The sequence below is a fragment of the Hibiscus syriacus genome, unplaced genomic scaffold (genome assembly GCF_006381635.1).
Source record: "Hibiscus syriacus cultivar Baekdansim isolate YM2019G1 unplaced genomic scaffold, ASM638163v2 tig00110893_pilon, whole genome shotgun sequence".
Classification (NCBI taxonomy): Eukaryota; Viridiplantae; Streptophyta; class Magnoliopsida; order Malvales; family Malvaceae; genus Hibiscus; species Hibiscus syriacus.
This window is the reverse complement of record NW_024062901.1, coordinates 5,828,757-5,851,486: the sequence shown is the minus strand read 5'-3', so window position 1 is coordinate 5,851,486 and position 22,730 is coordinate 5,828,757. Positions and strand designations below refer to the sequence as shown.

The following is a 22,730-nucleotide window of genomic DNA, read 5'->3' as shown; positions in this document are numbered from 1 at the left end:
AAAATGGAATCTAGTATGGGTTGGAAGGAATAAAGTTGCTCCACTTGAACCTGATGAGGTGGAAATACTTCTAGGTTTCCTTAAAAACCATACACAAGGATCTGTATAGAGATATATTTCCCAGTAATATCAATGTCTTGTTTCTTTTTGCTGGCATCAAAGCTACAAAGGTCGCCTTATACTGTCTTAGTATATCTTTGAAAACAAATGTGCAAGAATTGAATGGTGATTGGTTGGAGCAACTGATGAGTAGATTTGGCGGATTCGACCTTGTTGTCGGTAACATCCCGTGTAACAATTTTGATGTTCATGGCTTTAAGATGGTGATGATTTGCTTACTTTGTATTCCATGTATTTAAAAGTATTAACATAAAGTGATATTCAGAAATCTTTAATTTATTTCAAAATTATGTTAGTTCAATAGAAAAGAATAAATTGAATTTCCAAAAATAAATTGAATCTCAAATAAATTGAACTTGAAATAAATAGAATTGTATTCAAAATTTTGGCAAGCATAAGAATAATAAAAATTCAAATGTCTCAACAAATTATAATAATAAGTATTTCTAAATTAATCAAGTTGACACAATTTAGAGTAATGATGTAAGCTTTTGTCTGGAAGATCTCAAACGTTGTCAAAATGCTTGTAGATGTGAAGTTTCTCCCAAACTGTCAAAATCTTAAGAGGGTTCAATTGCCAGAGGCCTAATATCAACCTGCATTTAAGCCGCCTTTTTCAGGTTTTCAACTCAAATCCTCCCTTTGGTTACAAGATGCCCTTTGCGGGTTTTCACCTTGACCCCCTTTTTCTTTTTTCCTTTTTTTTTTCCTTTTTTTTTTTTTTTTTTTTTTTTTTTTTTTTTTTTTTTTTCTTTTTTTTTCTTTTTTTTTCTTCAAGCATAATATTTCTTGACAGAATCCGAGTTTATTGGATTTTTCAGAATTTTTCCATCCATTTCTGCCAAGATCAACGCTCCTCCGGAAAAGGCCTTTTTCACAACGTATGGCCCTTCCCAATTAGGCATCCATTTCCCACGGAAATCTTTATGTATAGGCAAGATCTTTTTTAGTACTAGATCACCCTCTTGGAATTCTCTTGGATGTACTTTTTTGTCATGAGACTTCATCATCCGTTTTTGATACATCTGTCCATGGCAAATAGCTTTCAATCTTTTCTCCTCAATAAGGTTCAATTGATCAAATCTAGCTTGGATCCATTCAGATTCATCCAATTTTATTTCTCTCAATATTCGGAGCGATGGAATCTCAACTTCAATTGGTAAGACTGCTTCCATCCCGTAGACTAAAGAAAACGGTGTTACCCCAGTAGATGTTCAAACAGTAGTTCGGTATGCGTATAGAGCAAAATGTAACTTCTCGTGCCAATCTTTGTAAGTTTCAGTAGTCTTTGTAATGATTCTCTTGATGTTCTTATTTGCTGCTTCAACTGCCCCATTCATCTTTGGACGATATGCCACTGAATTTGAATGTTTGATCTTAAACTGTGCACAAAGTTCGGTCATTATTTTGTTGTTCAGGTTCAGAGCATTATCTGTAATGATCCTTTCTGGTAGGCCATACCGGCAAACTATCTCTTTCTTTATGAATTTACAGACTGTGGACCTCTTAATATTGGCATATGAAGAAGCTTCAACCCATTTGGTAAAATAACCAATTGCCACAAGGATGAAGCAATGTCCATTCGATGCTTTTGGTGTGATTGCTCCAATGACATCTATTCCCCACATAGAAAATGGCCAGGGTGCTGTCATTACATGTAAAGGAGATGGGGGTACATGAATCTTGTCTGCATATATTTGGCATTTATGACATTTCCTTGCATAATCAATGCAATCTGTGTACATAGTAGCCCAATAGTATCCATATCTCATTATTTTTCTGGCCATGGAAAGACCATTTGCATGTGTTCCACATATTCCACTGTGTACTTCTTCAATGACGTTTCGAGCTTCGCTGGTATTTAAACATCTCAATAGCATTTGATCATTGCTTCTTCTATACATAATCTCGCCATCAAGAAAATATCCAGCAGCCATTCTTCTCAAGGTTCTTTTATCAATTTCCGATGCATTTGGTGGATAACTTTGATTTTTGATATATTGCAGAATATCATGATACCATGGTTTACCATCTACCTCTTCTTCCACACTATAACAATGTGCAGGAATTTCATATACTTGCATTTTGATTGGCATCATATCAACCTTCTTAGTTGCTTGAAACATAGCAGCTAATGTAGCCAAAGCATCTGCCATTTGATTTTCTTCTCGAGGGAGATAATTGAAGGTAACTTTCTCAAATTCTTTCACTAATTCGAGTGTAAAATTTCGGTATTCCAATAATTTGGGATCTTTTGTTTCCCATTCTCCTCGCAATTGATACACCACCAAAGATGAATCTCCATATATCTTGAGAAATTTGATTTTTCTTTCTATAGCTGCTTTCAATCCCATGACACAAGCTTCATATTCCGCCATGTTATTGGTGCAAAAGAACTCCAGTCTACTCGTAAAGGGATAATAAACATTTTCTGGAGAAATCAACACTGCCCCGATTCCTCGTCCCAAAGCATTAGATGCTCCGTCAAAATAAAGCTTCCAAGCTGCAAATTCATCATTTGTTCTGACTTCTTCATTCATGGATATGCACAACAGATCTTCATCGGGGAAAATTGAAGTTCAAAGGCTGATAATCATTTGATACACGACTGGCCAGAAAATCAGCTATGACACTTCCTGTTATCGCTTTTTGGTTGACATATATATAATATCAAACTCAGATAATAACATCTGCCATCTAGCCATTCTGCCTGTCAAAGCTGGTGATTCCATTAAGAATTTCAAAGGATCAAGTTTTGATATCAACCAAGTAGTATGGTATAACATATATTGTCTGAGTCTTCGAGTAGTCCACACCAAGGCACAACATAATTTTTGTATTGGTGGATATCGAATTTCACAATCATTAAATTTCTTGCTCAGATAATAAATAGCTTTTTCTTTTCTTCCAGATTCATCATGCTGTCCTAGTACACATCCCATCGAATTTTCGAAGACCGTCAAGTAGAGAATTAATGGTCTATCAGGCATTGGTGATACTAAAATGGGGGCATTGGATAAATATTTCTTAATAATATCCAAAGTTTCTTGACATTCTTCATTCCAGACTTCAGGATTGTTCTTTCGAAGTAATTTGAACACTGGATCACATTTGTCAGTTAATTGAGAAATGAACCGAGATATATAATTTAATCTTCCCAAAAATCCTCGAACTTCTTTTTTTGTATTGGGTGGTGGAAGATCTTGAATTGCTTTTACTTTATCTGGATCAATCTCGATTCCTTTTTTGCTGACCACAAATCCCAAAAGTTTTCCAGAAGTTACCCCAAAAGTGCATTTAGCGGGGTTGAGCTTTAATTGATATCTCCTCAATCTCTGGAAAAGCTTTCTCAGATTTTGAATATGTTCTTCTTCAGTCCGGGATTTGGCAATCATGTCATCTACATATACTTCAATCTCTTTGTGCATCATGTCATGAAACAAAGTTACCATGGCTCTTTGATACGTTGCCCCTGCATTTTTCAATCCAAATGGCATCACTTTATAACAGAATGTGCCCCACATGGTTATGAATGTTGTTTTTTCCATGTCTTCAGGATTCATTTTTATCTGATTATATCCTGAAAATCCATCCATAAATGAAAACCATGCATGCCCTGCAGTATTGTCCACCAATGTGTCTATGTGGGGTAAGGGAAAGCTATCTTTCGGACTAGCTTTGTTGAGATCTCTGTAATCCACACACATTCGAACTTTCCCATTTTTCTTTGGTACGGGAACAATGTTGGCTACCCATTCTGGGTATTTAGATGCCTGTAGGAAACCTGCATTGATTTGTTTCATCACTTCTTCTTTGATTTGCAACAACATTTCTGGCCTCATTCGTCTGAGCTTTTGTTGGATTGGTTTATATTCTGGATTTATTGGAAGCTTGTGTATTACTATATCTGTGCTTAAACTGGGCATATCTTGATAAGACCATGCAAAGATATCTTTGAACTCTTGAAGGAGATTTATCAATTCTTGTTTTATCTGGACTGTCAGAGTGGTACCAATTTTCACCTCTTTTATTTCTTCATCTGTTCCCAAATTCACAGTCTCAACCTCTTCTTTGTGGGGTAGAATTTGTTTGTCTTCTTTTTCTACCAATCTTAATAGTTCAGTAGGAATATCACATTCCAGTTCATCCTCACAACCATTGATTTCTTCCAGACATATAGGATGCTCTAAATTTATCACTGGATTAAATTTAGGAATACACATGCTATTAACACGGTGACACCTGCAAATTTAAGTCGGACATATTTCCGAAAGAATATAGTAAATTTATGAAATGTAAAAATGTAATAAAATGTAAAGAATGATTGCCATCTGAAAATTTTAAAGAAAATTCTTATATTTAACATAATTTCTTTTACAAGATAACAAAAGTTTTCATATTTTTGAGCTAAACATAAAGATTAGTTCTGAATATTACTCTGTATTAATATTAAAAACTATAGGAAGATCTTCAGCGGTCCAATTGGTGAGTGTTTCTCCAGGAAAACATGGGCGAATCCTATCCAAGTACTTGCCAGTCTTGTTGTCATTCATGATCATGTTGATAAATAATCCATTCATAGCTTTTTCAACTATGTCTTGATCTTTCGTCAACTTTTCTTCTTTAAAGGCTTCAACAAGCTGCTGCTCTACATTAATTGTTCCCCCTGATCTGAATATGGTCTTCAACTGTGGGAATGACATGTGTTCCCAAAGGATTTCTCCCATTTTCAATTTTGCCTTTCTCTCTTCACATCTTCTTTTCATCTCTTTGTTCTTTTGCTGAAGATTGGGCTTAAACCCTAGCCCAAAACGGTCTTTTTTCATCTTTATACTGATAGGAATTGAAATCCCTTGAAGATTCTTTCCTAGACCTTTCCCAGCTTTAGCTCCGATGCCTAAAGTTTGTCGTAGCGTCATCTTGGTGCAATCAGACAATCTGGGATATGGAATTTTACTTCCTTCTGCAATAAAGGTTGCATTTACAAATTCAAGAGCTCGGAAAGAGCATTCAAGAGCATCATCATTGGTGTTGATATATGGAACATCGCTTGTTACAGACGCAATGATTTCTTCTTCAGCACTAACGCATATTAGTTGTCCCTCAACAACAAATTTCAATTTCTGATGTAATGAAGAAGGAACGGCTCCTGCTGAATGAATCCATGGCCTCCCTAATAAACAATTATATGTGGGGTGGATGTCCATCACCACAAAGTCAATATTGTACATGACTGGGCCGATTAACAACGATTTCCATTTTCCCAAGCACTTCTTTTGAGTACCATCAAATGCTCGTACCACATTCTGATAACTCTTCATGTGTGATTGATCCAGAGGCATTCTTTGAAGTGTAACTAGAGGCATCAAGTTGAGAGCGGATCCATTGTCAATCAATACTCCTGGTAACACATGACCATGACAATGTGTCGTGATGTTCAAAGCTTTTACTGACCCCATTCCGCCTTCCGGTATTTCATCATCCGTGAACGTTATGTAATTGTCAGCGGCTATATGTCCCACAATTCTATCAAGTTTATTGAGGGATATATCTTCGGGGATAAATGTTTGATTGAGAATTTTCATCAAAGCATTTCTATGCGCTTCTGAATTCATCAATAGATCAAGAATAGAAATTCTCGCTTGTTGTTTGTGTAGTTGTTCAACCACATTATACTCACTATGTTTCAGGAATTTCAAAAATTCTTGAGCTTGTTTTTCTGTCACAGGCTCATTGAATGCTGGAAGGGATTCATCCTCAAATACCTTCTGAGGTATTGCCATGGCTTTTCCTTTTGCTTTCACTTGTTCTGGAGCATTGGATGTTTCGGGAGAGTAACATCTCCCACTTCTTGTAAAGAAACCGACCTCGCTCACTGCTTCAGACGTCGATGTTGTACTCAGGCTTTGTATTTTCTCTTCTGTTTTTTCTAAAGAAACAGGTCCTCCTACCATTGAAACATTGGTAGTATAATTCCAAGGTACCCTGCGGGTATCTTTGTATGGAAATGGTAAAGGAGTGGTAATAACTACTTTCGGCTTTATTGGTGCAGGAATCGCCGTAGATGATTTCACATTAATGATCACAGGATCATTTATTCTTTGACTTGGTTTAGAATCCTCTGATGAGCAAACATCATCTTCTTTTTTCCTTGGTTCTTCTTCAAAGAATTCTATTTCTCTGTTGTTCATCAATTTTTGCACCAAATTCCTAAACTCAGGACATAGTTGAATTTTATGCCCTTTCTCCTGATGATATTCACAATAATTCTTGCCTTCATTCTGCTTTGGCTTGAATTGTTGTGGGATTATACCGGCTAAAGAGAGTTGTTGGAATACCCAAACAAACGGAGATTTAATTTCAGAAATATCAGTCTTTGCTTTCTTTCTGTTCTCTTCCTGAATTGCATTTACGTTTTTATCTCCATGATTTGGCAATGGATGATTTGATGCAGATGATGTATTGAATTCCAACTTCCCAGTGTTGATCAAATTTTGAACCACCCTTTTGAATGCTAAACAGTTTTCAATGGAATGACCCGTAATTCCTTCATGGTAAACACAGTGTGCCTTTGTATCATACCAAGGAGGGAATGGTGGTTGCATGGGAACCAAGGGATAAGGCCGTATAACATCTGCTTTTAACAGCGAATCATAGATCTCTGCATACGGTACTGGTAAAGGTGTAAAAGACAACCTTTCATTTTCCTTTCGAGATCCTTTGGACTCTGCTCGATTAGTGTTTGTTTCCTCTTTCTTAACCCTTGGCTGGGTTATTGTAACACTTTTCGATGAATCCTTGCTGTAAGAATTTGCATTGTTGACTTCATTCTCCTTTTTCCGGTATGTAGGTCTTTTGGAACTAGACCCATCATTCGATTCAATCTTGCCACTTTTCAAGACATTTTCAATGATTTCTCCAGAAATGACCAAATCTGCAAAATTTCTGGTTGCATTCCCCATTAGATGATTTAAATAAGGAGCCTTCAAGGTATGAACAAATATTACTGTGGCCTCTTTTTCTGACAAAGGTGGTTGAACTTGAGCCGCAGTGTCACGCCATCTCTGGGCATACTGTCTGAATGTTTCATTATTCTTTTTCTCCAAATTTTGGAGAGTCCATCTATCAGGAACCATGTCTGTTACATGGCGATACTGCTCTAAAAAATGCTTTAGCCAAATCTTTCCAGGATCTAATGTTGGCTTTGGTCAATTGAGTATACCATTTTAAAGCCGGTCCTGTCAAACTATCCTGAAAGCAGTGAATTAACAATTTCTCGTCCTTCACATATCCTGCCATTCTTCGACAAAACATAGTAATGTGGGATGAAGGGCATGTAGTACCATCATATTTATCAAATTCGGGAGCTTTGAACTTGATGGGGAGGATTAGGTCTGGAACCAAACTCAACTCACTAGCATCAAACCCATAGAATGATTCAGTTATTTCCACGGATTTCATTCGTTCTTCTAAGTTCTTGATCTGTCTGGTCAGTTCTTCATTTACTTTTTTGTTTCTCATTCAGCTCATTCAAATCCGGGATCAAATGATCAGTATTAAGATCCCCTATTTTCACATCTGATATAAGCGGATTTTTGCTTGAAGATGCAGGATCCACTTGTTGATCTTCATGTGGTTTGACTTCTTGTAATGCAGATGTACGAGCATTGATTTGTATAGGTGTAGTAACAGAATGATAAATTGGTTCTGGTGGAAAACCTAGAGGATACATAGATTCTTGATCAAAAGATACAGGATTTTCAGGCATTTTTCCAATAATAGCCTGCCTTTTAAACATATCCTCTATTTTCTTCATCATACTGTCTTGTGAATTTGCAATACTAGCTTCAATTTTTTCCAACTTCATTCTCATTTCTTCTTGTTCTTTATGATGCTGTTCCTCAATACGCTATATTTTATCCTCCATAATTCTCTTAGTAGCTTGTCTAGTACCGTAGTGATGTAGTATTTCTCTTTTGGCCAGAGTAACTGCGATTGAAAAATCTTTTAATATTATTTTTTCAAATTTTAATTAATGAATTTTAACTTAATAAAATAATAATTCATAGCGAAAATTATGAAATGAATGATGAATGTATGCAAAATGCATGTATGTAAAAAACATTGATCCCAAAAAGTTAACTGTCATAGAACAACTTTCATCGGCATACAAAAGTTTCTTTATAATAGTTCATAACTACAGATAAGGCGTAGCTTTCCTATTAAGCTCTATAATTTCTTTCATTAACCATGACACCTTCTTTCCGCACTTAGAAACTGGATCAACGTGATGCTCAATTATTTTGGCTTCAACAGCTAGTTCCCCAACATATCTAGCAACTTCGCTCATTTGTACCATGGCCTCGAACACCATATTGCTTCTTTCTTCACTTCTTTCGACATAGAACTCAGTTGACTTTTGCCATTGTTCATTCGTTCCTTCAAGAGTTTGCTCTAACTCAGTGATTCTGACTTGACAATTGTGTAGAATTTTTTCAAGATCTCTAATGCGTCTTCGCAGTGAAGCATTTTCTTCATTACTTTCTTTGAGATCATTAGGTCCTAGACGAACCTTTTCTTGAAACAATGATTCTTCAAGTTGCAAAATGTAAGCATTAAACTCTGAGTTTTTGTTTCTAGACTGATTCAGATCCTCTTCAAGTTTTGTTCGTGCTTCTTGCGTTCTTTGATTAAGCTTCTGGATTTGAACATCTTTGTTTCTGCATCTTTGCATCCAATTGCTAGCCACTTCCTGCTCTACCTCAAGTCTGGTGTTGAAATGTTTTCTTTCTAATTCCCATTTTTCCTTTTCAATATTGGATTCTTCCATCTTTTGGCCTCTGACTTCAAGTTCAGCAATCAACTGGTTCATTTCAGATTCAAATCCCTTGAACATGCTATTTTTCTCACCTTCAAACTTATTAAAAATGTCATTCTTCATCTCTTCTAAATCTTTGGCTCGATCCCTTTCTCTATGCATTTCATTCATGATCTCGCGGTGTTCAGCCTTGTGTTTTATAATTCGCTCTCTTCTGTCGACCTCATAATCTTCCATTTTTTGCTTTCCTTTCTCAAGGCTTTTGAGTAGACGGCTATTCTTTCCTTTCAGATCTTCAACTCGTCTTTTCTCGATATTCAATTCTCTGGTCATCTGTACCGTCGATTGGCTGGGTCCTAATGCTTTTCGGGATTTATATAACTCCTGGTAATTTTTCTGTAAGGCTCTGTATTCATCCTCACCTTTTTCTTTATCTTTTCTCAACATTGCACATTGTGATGAATGAAAGTCAATGTCAACCTCCAACATAGCTTTATCTTGTCTCATTTGCTCTAACTCTTTCGACCAACCTTCTCTTTCTGCTTCAAACTCAACTCTCAAGATTTCAATCTCTGATGGAACCACCTTAATGTGATCTTCCATAGAGATATCCTCATTTTGATCTGGTAGAGGAATATTTTCATTTTTTCTGACAGATCTCCATTCTTCATAATCAGGAGTTAGCATTTCTTTTGCTGCTTTAGCTCGGATACAAAAAGTTGTTTTCCAAGCTGTAACGGCTTCCATGATGTTCCTTTTATAATTTTTGCTGTGGAATGCGAACTCAGATGACTGTAATCCAGCAGTGACAGGTACAAATTGACGACCTTCATACTGTCTTATGACCAGAAGTGGTGCATATCCAATTCCTCCCCATAATCCAAGCAGCATTATCCAATTGTAATCACCACATCTGTAAAAGAATTCCCTTTGGATTTGCCACGGGGCGCGCCAAACAACGTCATTGCTTTGCAGATTTCGAAAGGCATTAATCCACATATCTTTCTTAATTTCTTTCGGCCATTCCTGCTCCAGAAATTCTTTTAATGGTGAGTAATCCGTATTAAAACGTCGGTATGAAATCTTTTCTGTCCTCCAGAAATGGCTACGGATCCAAACATATAACAACTGGATACACCCTGAGAATCGTCCACCTCCTAACTTTCTACAAGCATTTAACGATCTGAAGGTCTCTGCTAGGATTGCAGAAGCAGGATTAATCTTTTTCGGTAGCTGTTCAAACAAATCTACCACTGCAGCTTCAACATATCCCAATACTTTTGGGAAGATGACCATACCATATATACCCAGAGCAAATAAATCGAATCGTACTTTAGAGTCTGGATGGCTCTGAATAAGTTCTCTAATGTTGGTCCAAGCAATGCCTTCGCTTTCGCCTTTTTGTTTTGTACGGGATGCTACCCATTCTTCTCGTACCCCGGCAATCTTTGCTAATTTAACTCGAAAGGGTTGAGTTTTAATTGACTTTGAATAGATTCGATTCTCCAAAACCCCATCTATATGTAGAAAAGTTGTGTATTCTTCAATAGTAGGGACCAAGTCTTCCTTATTGAGAGTGAAGCAAGTGTACCCTGGATTCCAGAATTGAATTAGGGCTCTGAGTAATTCATCATCAACTTCAACATAGAGCAAATATGGGATGTCTCCATAAGTCTGATAAAACTGCAATTTTTTGTTTGAATCCCAACTTTCCCAAATGCTTCGCAAATCTTGCGTATCATTTCTTTTTAGTGAAACTGGAGCATAACTGGCCAAGTCAGATACATAATCATCCTGCAGACTATCTCCTTCTTGTCTTTGTAAGTCCTCAGCCCACTGTCGTACTTCGGAGTTTAGAATTACTTGATTTGAACACTTTTTATCCATAGATGAAGGCTTTCCAATGAGACAATTAACACAAGGATCAATGTCTTTTATCCTGTATGATGCAATGCAAACAGAAAAATAAAGAACACACAAAAAGAAAATAAATTAGTTTACATAATAAAGAAATTTAATAATAACATTTACATAAATATTCTTTATTTAAACATGCCTTTCTAAATTTAAATAATTTAAATAAACATGTAATTTAAACAATAAATAAATTAACAGGAAAGTCAGAATTCATTTCTCCTGTGTGTACACCTATTTTGGACAAAATTTCGGCATGACTTCTGATCGGAAGAGTTTCTAAGGTTTTTTTTTATATGCAAGGTTTCAGATCTAAGAATCAAGGTACCCGAATTGTCCTTGTTAGTGCCCCCTTGGGTTGCTAACCCTCAATCCTAGTCCATCACAGACTAAAGTGGATCGAGTTCAATTCGAGGGGATACATTTCTCTATACCTGACACGGAGAATAAATTCTCACGAAGACATAGAGCATATGAACCCCGAAAGTTACTTGCTAGGTCTGACACGGAGAATAAATTCTCACGAAGACGTCGCTTTCACTCCCACTTAAAAGGGACAAACTCAATTATAGAGCTTTATGTTATGCAATGCAAGTGTTGTGTGTGAGGAGAAATGTTCAAACCTCTAACAGAAAAAAAAATAAATAATGAAATAAAATATTTGCAAATAAAATGAAATATTAATAAGAAAATATATAAATACTATGAAAATAATAAGTATATATAAAAATTTTGAAAAGAAAGAATTAAAAATTAAATATATGAATTTTTAATTTATAATTAATAGAGAAAATTTATAATTGATTTTAAAAGATTGACCGGTCCCCAGCAGAGTCGCCAAGCTGTCGTAACCGGTTTTCGTCCGGGCACGAAATATTAAATTTGGCGGGGAAATTGATGTGAATAAATAATTTTGAAAATAATTTGTGAGTCGCCATCGACCTTTTGGATCAGGTAGGTCGAATACCTAAAAAATTTTCTTTTAAAAGAGTTTTTAAAAAAAAACATCAATTAAAAAAATGAACTGATCTGCGTTTTATAACCAAAAATTTGTTCTTAATAATAAAAAGGGATTCGTGGTCGGTTACGTTTAGGGAAGGATTAGCACCCCTACAACGCCCAAAATTGGTACTTTTTAATTATAAATTGTCTCTATTATTAAAATTATAAAAATTCAAAAATATATTTAATTTATAATCCTATTATTTCAAAATTATATAAAAAAATATTTATTTATTTAAAAATATCAGAAAAGAACTTCTAGGTGCCTTAAGACAGCTCTTTTCTTTGATATTGATAAATATTAATTTAAATAATATTGTTTAAAAAAATCAGAATAGGACATCCAGTTGTATTAAGACTGTCATTTTCTTCGATATTAAAAATAAACATTAAAAAATTTATTCCAGATTTATTATTATATATATATTTATGAATACATAAAAATATTTAAAAATATAAACAAATAAAATTAAAACAATAAAAATACCACTAAAACAATATATTTTAAAAGCAATAAAATAAATGAAAACTTATAAATTAAATGACTAAATTATAGTAAAATTTAAAACTTAATTCAATATTAATCAAAGTATTAGGGATTAAACATGTTATTTCTTTATTTTATTTATTTAGTGACTAAAATAAAATTATCTAAAATTCGGATATTATAATAAAATAAATTAAAAATATAAACTAAGGATTAAAATATTATTTATTAAAATTAAGGGATTAAATATGTTATTTATCCTAAATATATTATTTTAATAAAAAAGACTAAAATGAATAAAAATAAAATTTCGAGATCAAATTAAAATTATTATAAATTCAATTTAGTGACTAAAATGTAAAGTTTACAAGATGGGAGGACTGCGGACGGGGTTTAACTATTCTATAATTACGCGCATAGTCCTTCCCGAAACGACGTCGTTCGGGAAGGCCTATATATGGCCCAAAACCGGGAAGCCCTCATCGGAGGGAAGCCGGTCACCGGTCGGCCACCGTGTGCCGCCGTGAATGCAACCGCCGGCCACCGCATCCGGTGGCCGGAAAAAAATATTTTTACACTAACAGATAGATCGGACCGTCCTAAGGACGGTTCCGGTGTTATTTCCTCCTAAAAAAGCTCCCAATCGGAGCGAATCTACAAAAGTACCTTCGGTGTTTCGAAGGTTCCGGTGAGATCCGGTGGTCGGAGCTTCCTCGGTAAGTTTCTTTTCTTCCTTTTTCCTTCTTTTTTTTGTTGCTTTGCTGCTGAGATCGTTGGTAGTATGTATATATTTTTTTTCTGTTTTGTCTCTCTCTGTCTCTGTGTTCTCTGTCTTTCCTCCTTCCTTCTCTGTCTCCGTCTCCTTTTTTTTTTCAGGTTGGGGTGGTGGCTTTTATAGCCACCACCGGTGTGGCCATCGGACCAGTCCGAAGATGGGGTCTCGGTGAGTCACCGGACTACCAGTGGTGACTCACCCCCGTAGCCATGGCATGGACGGTTGGCGTTGATCTTCTGGAGTCTTCATTTGGGACGTGGCAGCGGCGGAGGCGGCGAGAAAGTGTCGGCAGCCGCGTGGAAACTGGGGCGGCGCCGCGTGGCCCTAGGGTATCAAACCCTAGGGTTTCCCTCTGGAGCCATCTGGACCGTTGGATCTTGCCAGATCCAACGGCAGCAAGCTGAGGCGGCTGGTTTAGATTAGGGTTAGGAAACCCTAACTGGAAACCCAAATGTTTAGGGTTTCTGGTTTGATTTGGACCGGTTCTGGTTTGTTTGTAACTGGGCCGGTCCAGTTGTAATTGGTCTGTAATTATTATTTATATATATATGTTTAATATATATTTAATAATAATAATAATAATGATAATAATAATAATAATAATAATAATAATAATAATAATAATAGTAATAGTAATAATAATAATAATAATAATAATAATATTAATAATAATAATATGGATAAAAAAATTAATATCTTCACATGGTCTTGGAAGGGAAACCACCAACTTGTAATATCTTTAAGCAATACTATGCTTTTAATTTGTTCTCACATAATGCCCCAGTTCTTGAGAATGGATATAACGTAGTAGAAATAAAAATGGTAAAAGAAACAAGGAAAATCTGGAATGACATGAATGTTAAATTCACTGCCACATGTATCCGAGTACCTGTGATGCGAACACATGCTGAGAGTGTGATTCTTCAGTTTGAGAAGCCCTCGACGAGCCTGTACAGCAGCTTCATAAGCAACATCTTCTTTCACGACAGATACTTGTCATGTTATAGATCAAGTTTCCTCCATGTTTCTGGAAGTAAGTGTTTACGGTAGTCGGCCGAATGATGAAGCATCCATGCCTATTATGTGAGAGCTCACGGGTGAAGAAGGGAAAAAGAATAAAAATAATAATAATAAATGAAGAAACAAGTAAAGAAAGTATGCGTGAAAGGGAGTCTGAAGTGAAGAAATAGCAAAGCACGTGGGTTGAAGGGAATTATTGATATCATGCAAAAAGGGGTAAATCACAAGGTATGTCATCCAAGTTTGGTGAGATCTTTACCTTGTCTCTTAGTTTCCAAGTGATTATAGTTATGACATAATAGTTTTTACAAGATTAATTTAGTCACTAATTTAAGTAATTAACTATTGTGATGGCACCATTAGTTTTCAATTTTACCAATTGAGTCCTCAAATTATTATTTAGATTTTAATAAGTTATTTTTATGGGGAGGAAATTTATTTTAGATTTGGGTTCGCATATTTGAAGGTTCGGGTTCTTGAGAAAAAGATTGGAAGTTAGGAATTGAGTTGGTAAGCTGTTTTTCACTGATTAATCACCCGATTCGATTCGTTTTTCTGAATTAAGTCCCGTTTTTCATAAAATTTATATTGTTATGTATTTGAGGAATTATTTGAAGTTGATTTCAAGATCGAGTGCGTTCGAATGGAATTTTTATGGTAGATCAATATGACACGGAAATCGAGGTAATACTTTACTACCTCTTTATGCTTTATGAAACATGTTGATATTGATAAATGCATGAATAAGATAATATTGGTCACTTTTGTGGAGTTGAATAATTTATACACTCGATATGAATGTGGTAGAAATTATGTAACTGAATACGGATCGAATGACTAATATAAGAGATTAAGGAATTTTTAAGATTAAATTACAAGTTTGTGATTAGTGATAAAGAAATCAGCCATGAATTTGTAACTTATATTTTATATCATCAAAGGTTAAATTTTAAAGGTACTTGGATGGGAAATTATGAGAATACTCCAGTAGGGTAAAATTACGAAAATACCTTTATGTTGTAGGATGACAAGAATTTTGTCCCTGAAAGTTGGTTAATAACTCTGAAAAGATATATTGATCTGATATATTTACAGATGTGCATAAGAAATGATAGTTTTGTTTAGAAAATTTGGATAACTAATTTTTAACGCCAAAAAGGGGTTTGCACAAGATACTAGAAGTTTGTTAAGGAATAATTTCAAGATCAGAGAATGTTCGGGAAAGCAATTGATCATAGGATCTTTAAATTATAATTATTTTTGTTAAGAGCTAATATCGAAATTATCTGGTTAAGAAATTACGAAAATGCCCATGAGAGGTAAAATAGTTCGAGTTGACCCTAAATGAGAGTACTTTGAAGATTTGTACTTAACTCGATCAAATACGGATTTGATTGTTAAGATCTTGACTTAGTGCAGAAAATTTCCTGATATTCCGTTGGTAAAAATCTGAAAAGGCACTTGACCTAAAAATATTCGGGTTATGAGTAAATACCTAAAGAACAATTTATCGGAGGGTGTTCTTTTATCATAATTGTTCGAAGGGGCTGAAATAGATAATAAATTGGAATTAAATAATAAGACCGAATTGAAGGAAAAGATTGAAATACCGTAAATCTGTAAAATGACCAAAATACCCCTGTAATAGAAATGATTCAAGAATATCACCAAGCTCAGGAATGATTGGATATCCTTGAGCTCTGAAATGAATGGAATAAAACTGAACACCAAAATTACCAAAATACCCTTATGGCCTATATTAAGTAAATGTCTTGGATTAATTAAGGAATCCAAATAAGCATAGGTGTTGGACTACTTTTAGAAGTTATGGAATAACTTAAGTGAGTCGATCAACCGTAATGATATGTCAGTACCTGAACGACATAGGTATCAGTTGAAGGTGTGTTCGTCTTCTCAAGTGTGGTTCGATGATAATTTTGAAAGTACTCAGCTCAACTCAACTCTAGATCGCATTCGGTAATAAGAAATGGATATTCGTTAGACAAATCAACCACGAAGATCAAATTGAATGGAACAGAAGTACAATATGTATATGAAATTTAGAAACGTTTGGATTACCTTGGAGAACTCAGAAGTAACTGGAATGGACTTGACTACTAAATGAATTAAGTAACCTCAAGGACTATGGATTAAGTAAGTGATTTGGATGAGTCTGGAAACGTTAATAAACATACATGATGTAATGTTCTTATGGATCATGAACTACAAATCAAACACGTCAGCATTTCATGATATAGTGAAAGCGTGAAAATGAAATAAAGACATTGGAAGATATATTCAGTGATGATTCTGAAGATGATCTATGGATAAGAATTTTTTGTATTAAAGTGTAAATACCCTGGAAGGACAACGAATTGACCAGTCGATAAGTATTAGTTCTGGGAACTATTCATCTAAGAGTCGTTCGATAATCCGATCAATCGACATAGATTGTAAATGTCCTGAACCTTCAATTCTTCCTTATCAGCTCAAGTCTCATTCTGAATAACTGATGATTCCGTCAGTTATTGAACTTTTTCAATAGTGATTCTAAATTCTGACATTTTATCGGTATACTGAAGATCCGTGTTTTTGTCTGCTAAGATTATCCAGTACCTCTGAATAATATCTGTAAACTATGGTGTGTTCCCTAATCATATAAATATTTTATCTGATTTCTGACTTGAATTCTGTTCTGATACATTACCTGAATTCTGTTATGATTTCTGATCTGGATTCTGTTATGATATATGTTCTGAATTCTGTTTTGATTTCTGATATCTCCGTTTACGGACGGAAAATGTTTTAATTGGGGGGTATTATTGAAGGAAGTATTTCTGCAGGTTCCTTGGTTTTGTGCTCAGGGCCTTACAGGTTGTGTGGGTTGGGTGTATGGTTCTGGGGAACCTACACAAACAGATTGTGAAAGGATGGGGGTATATATATACATATATATGTTTTAAAAGATCTGTATCTTTTTACTGGTTTTACGGGAACACACTAGAAATTCTATTCTGATCTCCTGAATCTAAACATCCCAAATATTTTCCATCAGAATTGAATACTATCTGTTAATACCTGAAATATCAATGGGACCTCAGCTCAGCCAAAGAAATCTATAGATATCTAAACCAATAAGGAAATATATGTTTAATTGTATCTGCATGTTCTTCAGCATCATCTGGTAGTTCTGTATTACTGAGCTTTCCAAAGCTCACTCTATTACTCACCATTGCAGGTTAAAAGAATTGTACCACTGCAGCTATCGAATTCAGTAAGGGAGCTCTTCCGGTGCTGTTTGCAGAGTACGATACATTTGATTAGGGGGCATGTAATTGTATTTTGTTTTATATACGAGTTTGAAAATCTGTTTTATTTCTGCATACTGATAAATCATTTTATAAGTTACATGTTTTAATAAAAGTTTTAAAATTTCTACCATTTTTACAGCGGGTCATTCCGGTGGCCCTAATGTGACTTCCCGGATTGGATCCAGTTACCCACATCGGTCTGGGGGTTACAAATATGCTTTTGGTGGTTCTTGATTTGACATGTACATGAATGATTACTTCCATGGATGCTCAAATTCTATCATTGGCTTTCCGGTGTATTTAGGTGAGTTTCTATTCTTCTTGATCATCATCAATAATTACTTCTGGTTGCAATAGTGTTGATCATTGTCGACTTCAGCTTATTGTGAAGATTTTAACGTCTGTTTTCGTTTTTCTTCTTCGAATTAGGTGGCTATGACAAGGAAGATAGAACAACGAGAGCTTATGATCTTGCGGCTCTCAAGTACTGGGGTCCAACCACGATTACAAACTTTCCGGTACGCACCGTTTATCGGATTCTGGCTTTGCATTTTGTTTTGTTTCTTTTCCATCGTATATTTGTATTAAAATCTCTCATTGTTAGATTTCTAACTATGAGAAGGAACTAGCAGAGATGAAGAGCATGACTAGGCAAGAGTTCGTTGCTTGATTACACTTTCTTCTTGATCAATTCTGTGTTTCAGGAAAAGTAGTGGATTTTCTAAGGGTGCTTCGATTTACAGAGGTGTCACAAGGTTCGGTGTGTGTGCGCATTGTGTTTTAGCGTTTTGGTTTGTTAATTATATAGGAATAGGATCTCGATTATATCGGTGCTATGCCCCAATTTAGCCTTTTTAACTTTATATCTCAGGCATTATCAACATGGTAGATGTCAAGCACGAATTGGAAGAGTTGCAGGCAACAAAGATCTCTATCTCGGCACATTTAGTGAGTTCTTTCTTCTTTTTTGTTTCTTTTTTTCTAAAACGAAAAAAATCTGCAAAACGGAACATATTTGTTCTGCAGGCACCCAAGAAGAAGCAGCCGAAGCCTACGATATTGCAGCAATCAAGTTTAGAGGTCTAAACGAGGTTACGAATCTTGACATGAGTCACTATGACGTAAAAAACATTGCGAACAGCAATCTTCCCATCGGAGGACTAAGCAACAAATCCATAAACTGCTCTGATTCAGCTTCCGATAGTAAGAGCACCTACGAGGACCGAAATCACTCTTCAGTATCAACATCAGGCATTGCATTTCCCATCAAGCAAGACCAATCCAATTACTGGTCCAATGTTCTCAGATTCAGTAACAGTGCTAATTCCTTGAGCACCGCCAAGAACTCTTGTATGCTTCATCAGACATCAAACGATAGATCCAGTTTCGCCAGTCGTAGTGGATACAATTCAATTTATGGAGGAGATTCTACGGGGTTACTCAATGGTGATGGTAATGTGGAGCAGCAGCAGCAACAAGAGGACACTGTTAGTACTAATTTGCTCCCATTTGCATCACTGGTTGTCGTAAGTAACGACAATGGTGATGAGAACTCATCTTCTGGATATGGTAACTGTTAATCTAATTTGCTCCCATTTGCATCACCGGTCGTAAGTAACGATAATGGTGATGAGAACTCATCTTCTGGATATGGTAACTGGAATATTGAACAATCATCAGTCTCTCCTATCAAACTGCAAAGCCAAGCCTCTCAGTGTTCCAGATAACAATTTTTGGCATGGAATGAGCTCAGCAACTCACATACACAAGAAAACTGTGGATAAAGAAACTTTTCAAAGGCATAAAATTGGAATTAACAGAAGAAGGAATATGATGAACAAGTGAGGCTGAAACGACGGTCATACCATAGGAGCTGACAGGACCAACACAGGTTCTTTTGTTAAATTAAAGGACCTTTGAGTCATTTTCTTTATTTTAGTAAATGAGAGAGATCTACGTTGTCTTATTTAAAGTACCTCTATTCACATAATCACATAATATGTGTGTGTGTATATATATATATATATATATATTTTTTTTGATTCATTATATAATACAGATGGTTGGGTAAAAATGGTTGCATATGCCTACAAAGGAGTTAGAATTCAACCCAAAAGTTCAAAGTTAAATTCGAGTCGAGCCATCTTTGACTAATGTGTACGTGATCATATTTGATAAGGTTGCTTGTAAAAATGGTTACATATTTGAAAGTAGACACGCACTATCATTTAATCATATTCCTTTGCATTACATCATAGTAATTTTATATTTGATAAGATTGCTTGTAAAAATGGTTACATATTTGAAAGTAGACACGCACTATCATGTAATCATATTCCTTTGCATTACATCATAGTAATTTTATATTTGATAAGATTGCTTGTAATTTTAATTTATTAAGTAGTATTTTAAGACATTCAAACTAACTAGTGATGAACATTCTCATTTATTAAGCGTTAGATTAGTAGTAATTAATAAGATCATTTATTTCAAATCCCTCGGCAAAGAAAATTGAACAAATAAAAGAGAATATGAGGGAACATCCCTAAGCTTCACATCTAGGACTCTGTTTGCATTAGACAATAAGATGAAATAGAACCAAAGGTTCCACGTGAGTCACTTAAGAGTTGATTGGATCACACAACCACAATGTGCAACACTAGAAATTATCAGGTAAAAAAATATCTCCTAATAGAGAGAGTATATTGGTTTATACAGACTCTTAGTCCACATAGGACTACAATAAAATTTTACACTACAAATAGGAAACAAGACCAAATAGGAAGAGAACCAAAGTATGAACCTAGACCCTACTATAAATGTAAAATACCAGAAATAACTCTAAAATCTAAATCTATAGAATTTACAATTCATCTCCATATATATATATATATATATATATAACAAAGTAACAAAATAAAATCTTAAGTTTGTTAATCCCTCGGAGTGAACTAGAAAGGAAGTCCATGTTACTCAAACTTATATAGAGCATTCAAGATGATACTTTTTCCTACAAGAAACATTCAAGATGATATTTATCCATGTGATTGGTTGTTAGCTTAGACTGAAAATGGATTCATGAGCTGTTTTGCTCAAACGCAGAAGTGGGAATCTCACCCAATTTGAGACATCAGAGATATGTCCAACATGAGTACCTTAAAAAATACGATAAATCAAAACTACTTCATATGCATTCAATATGATAAATAACAGTATATATACCTTGAACATAAAAAGAAAACAATCAATAGGTGTAAGCAATTTGAGAACCCACAAAGTTAGAAGGCTAATATTTTGCGAGTACGTTCTCCTTCTGTACTATTCAATGGTGTTAACGTAAAAAGGGAAATTTTAGGTTGATGCTCAAAGACAAGCATGATTACATTTGGGGAAATTCTTCCCATTAAATTTGGGAAATGGAAAGCAATCTTAGATTTTGATCCCTAATGCATATTTATCATTGCTAAACTCAAGTTAAAAGAAAGCCCAAGAAACATGGTGTATAAGTAATGTATATTATTTGACTTGTCAATTTTTCATTTTTTCTTGTTCCTTCATTGCAAGCTTCTGCTAGAATAATATATTGAGCTCATTTCCAACATGGTTGTTGAAAATTTGAAGACTGAAACACCAGGCTAAGCCCAACATACCAATAAGCCATCTATAAGCTCGTAGAGACAATGACTATTCAGGAAGGAACAAGGTATTTTATTTTGTATTGTCGTTATATATATTGTGCTATGGTATCCCTTTTATTATTATAAAGGAATTAGGATATTCTAGATTACTTGGGCTACAGGATTTAAGGCAACTTCCGGTCTAAGTTCTTGAAAAAAAAGGAAATTGAATTAAAATAGAAATAGGCTACAAAGACAGCTACTGGCGAGGGAGTCCGCATCCTACACTAAGGAAACTAGGTTCCAAATAATCTTGCCTTTATTATATCTTAAAAGGTATACCTTACCATGGTGCATCAAAGAAATCAAGCACATCCATTGCTTAAACGTTCGAGCTAACTTGTCAAGCTTTAAAATCTTCAAAGAGGAATGTTGTTTGAGGTCTCTGGTACCAAATAGGCCTTGTTTTTCATGCCATAAGCACTCAAAATGGATGACCAATCCCAGTTCTAGGAAGACGACTACCCGGTAAGCAAGAGCAACTTGGGATAGTCAATTTTAAAAAAAAAATACTATATACCCAAATACACAAAGTTGTAGTAGGGTTTCTGAGCTTCTAAATCCTAAATTATTCTAAAACAAAGAGGAATTCTAAACCAGTAGAGAAACAACTTAGGTTTCACAGTAACTTAGGGCTAGTTAGTTTCAACATTATTATTACATATAGTAAGACTAGTATGAATTATAAATCGAACAATATAAGTCAAACAATTCCGAGCTCAATAAACCCACAAGCGAACAACATGAAAGCAATAAAACCCAGGAAAAGGGAAATTATGAAACCCAAATTAGCATTCACAATAGCAAAAACCCTAACCTTGAAAATGCTTTCATCCACTAATCCATTCTAGCGGTTGCGCTCGGCAGGCAACGGACGATTAAACCCGCCTCTTCGATTCATATACTGCCTGGGCTGCCGCTTAGTCACAGCCCTAACTCCACTGATATCAGCTCCAGGTACATGTTTCCCTTTGGTGGAATCAAAACCAACTGGAATCCCTAACTTCTTCATCATCTCCATCTCATTCTCCTCTCCTGCATCCACATCCCCATTCTCATTCTCATTATTAATGGTTCCTTTCTTTTGCTGCTTCTCTCTAGCTGTATCGTCCACAAAATCCGACACGGCCTTTTGCCTATCCTTCTCCCTTTCCTCGCTTTCGTGGCGGTGACGTTTCCTAGGGGGCTCGTTCGATGGTGTTCGGTGCCGGGGATGACGGTGGGAAGCGCGTTCCGGGGAGCGCGTATGAGAACGGGAATGTGAACGGCGTTCACGGTCAGGGGAACGCGTAGAAGAGCGTGTGTGACGAGATCGGGTCCGCTCTGGTGTTCGAGATCTCTTGCTGCGCGTCCGTTCCCTGACTCGCTCTCTGTCTCGGTCCCGGTCTCGATCGCGAATATCTCGGTCTCGTCTGCGTTCTCTATCGCGGTCACGGTCTCGGTCTCGGTCTCGGTCCCTCTCGCGTCGGTCTGACATTGCAGAGGATGGTGGTGGTTGAAGGAAGGGATGGCGCCCAGTGAGCGAAGGGAATTAGAATAACGGGAGAACCCAGTGATTTTTCCAACTAGAACAAAATAACTTAAACTAGGGTTGAGTTTATTGGTG

General features: G+C 35.6%; 1 protein-coding gene and 1 pseudogene across 2 annotated transcripts; one reads left to right on the top strand and one right to left on the bottom strand.

Moving 5' to 3' along the window:
• LOC120145636 overlaps window positions 1-19,194 on the top strand; it is a 25,002-nt pseudogene extending 5,808 nt beyond the window's left edge.
• LOC120145071 (U4/U6.U5 small nuclear ribonucleoprotein 27 kDa protein-like) lies at window positions 6,250-22,730 on the bottom strand. Of its 2 annotated transcripts, XR_005518101.1 has the most exons (3): window positions 21,943-22,730; window positions 21,517-21,591; window positions 6,250-6,259 (listed from the first exon to the last, which is right to left on the bottom strand). XR_005518101.1 is itself a non-coding variant. In XM_039158974.1 (2 exons), exon 1 carries the CDS (start codon window positions 22,599-22,601, stop codon window positions 21,972-21,974), a length of 630 nt encoding a protein of 209 aa, XP_039014905.1. In that variant the 5' UTR covers window positions 22,602-22,729; the 3' UTR covers window positions 21,518-21,589; window positions 21,941-21,971. The 2 variants fall into 2 exon arrangements, 1 of the variants encoding a protein (XP_039014905.1); XM_039158974.1 differs by lacking the exon at window positions 6,250-6,259 and having other exon boundaries at window positions 21,518-21,589; window positions 21,941-22,729.

Coding starts and splice junctions, on each gene's coding strand:
- LOC120145071 (XM_039158974.1), bottom strand. CDS start 22,601: ATGTCAGACCGACGCGAGAGGGACCGAGACCGAGACCGAGACCGTGAC.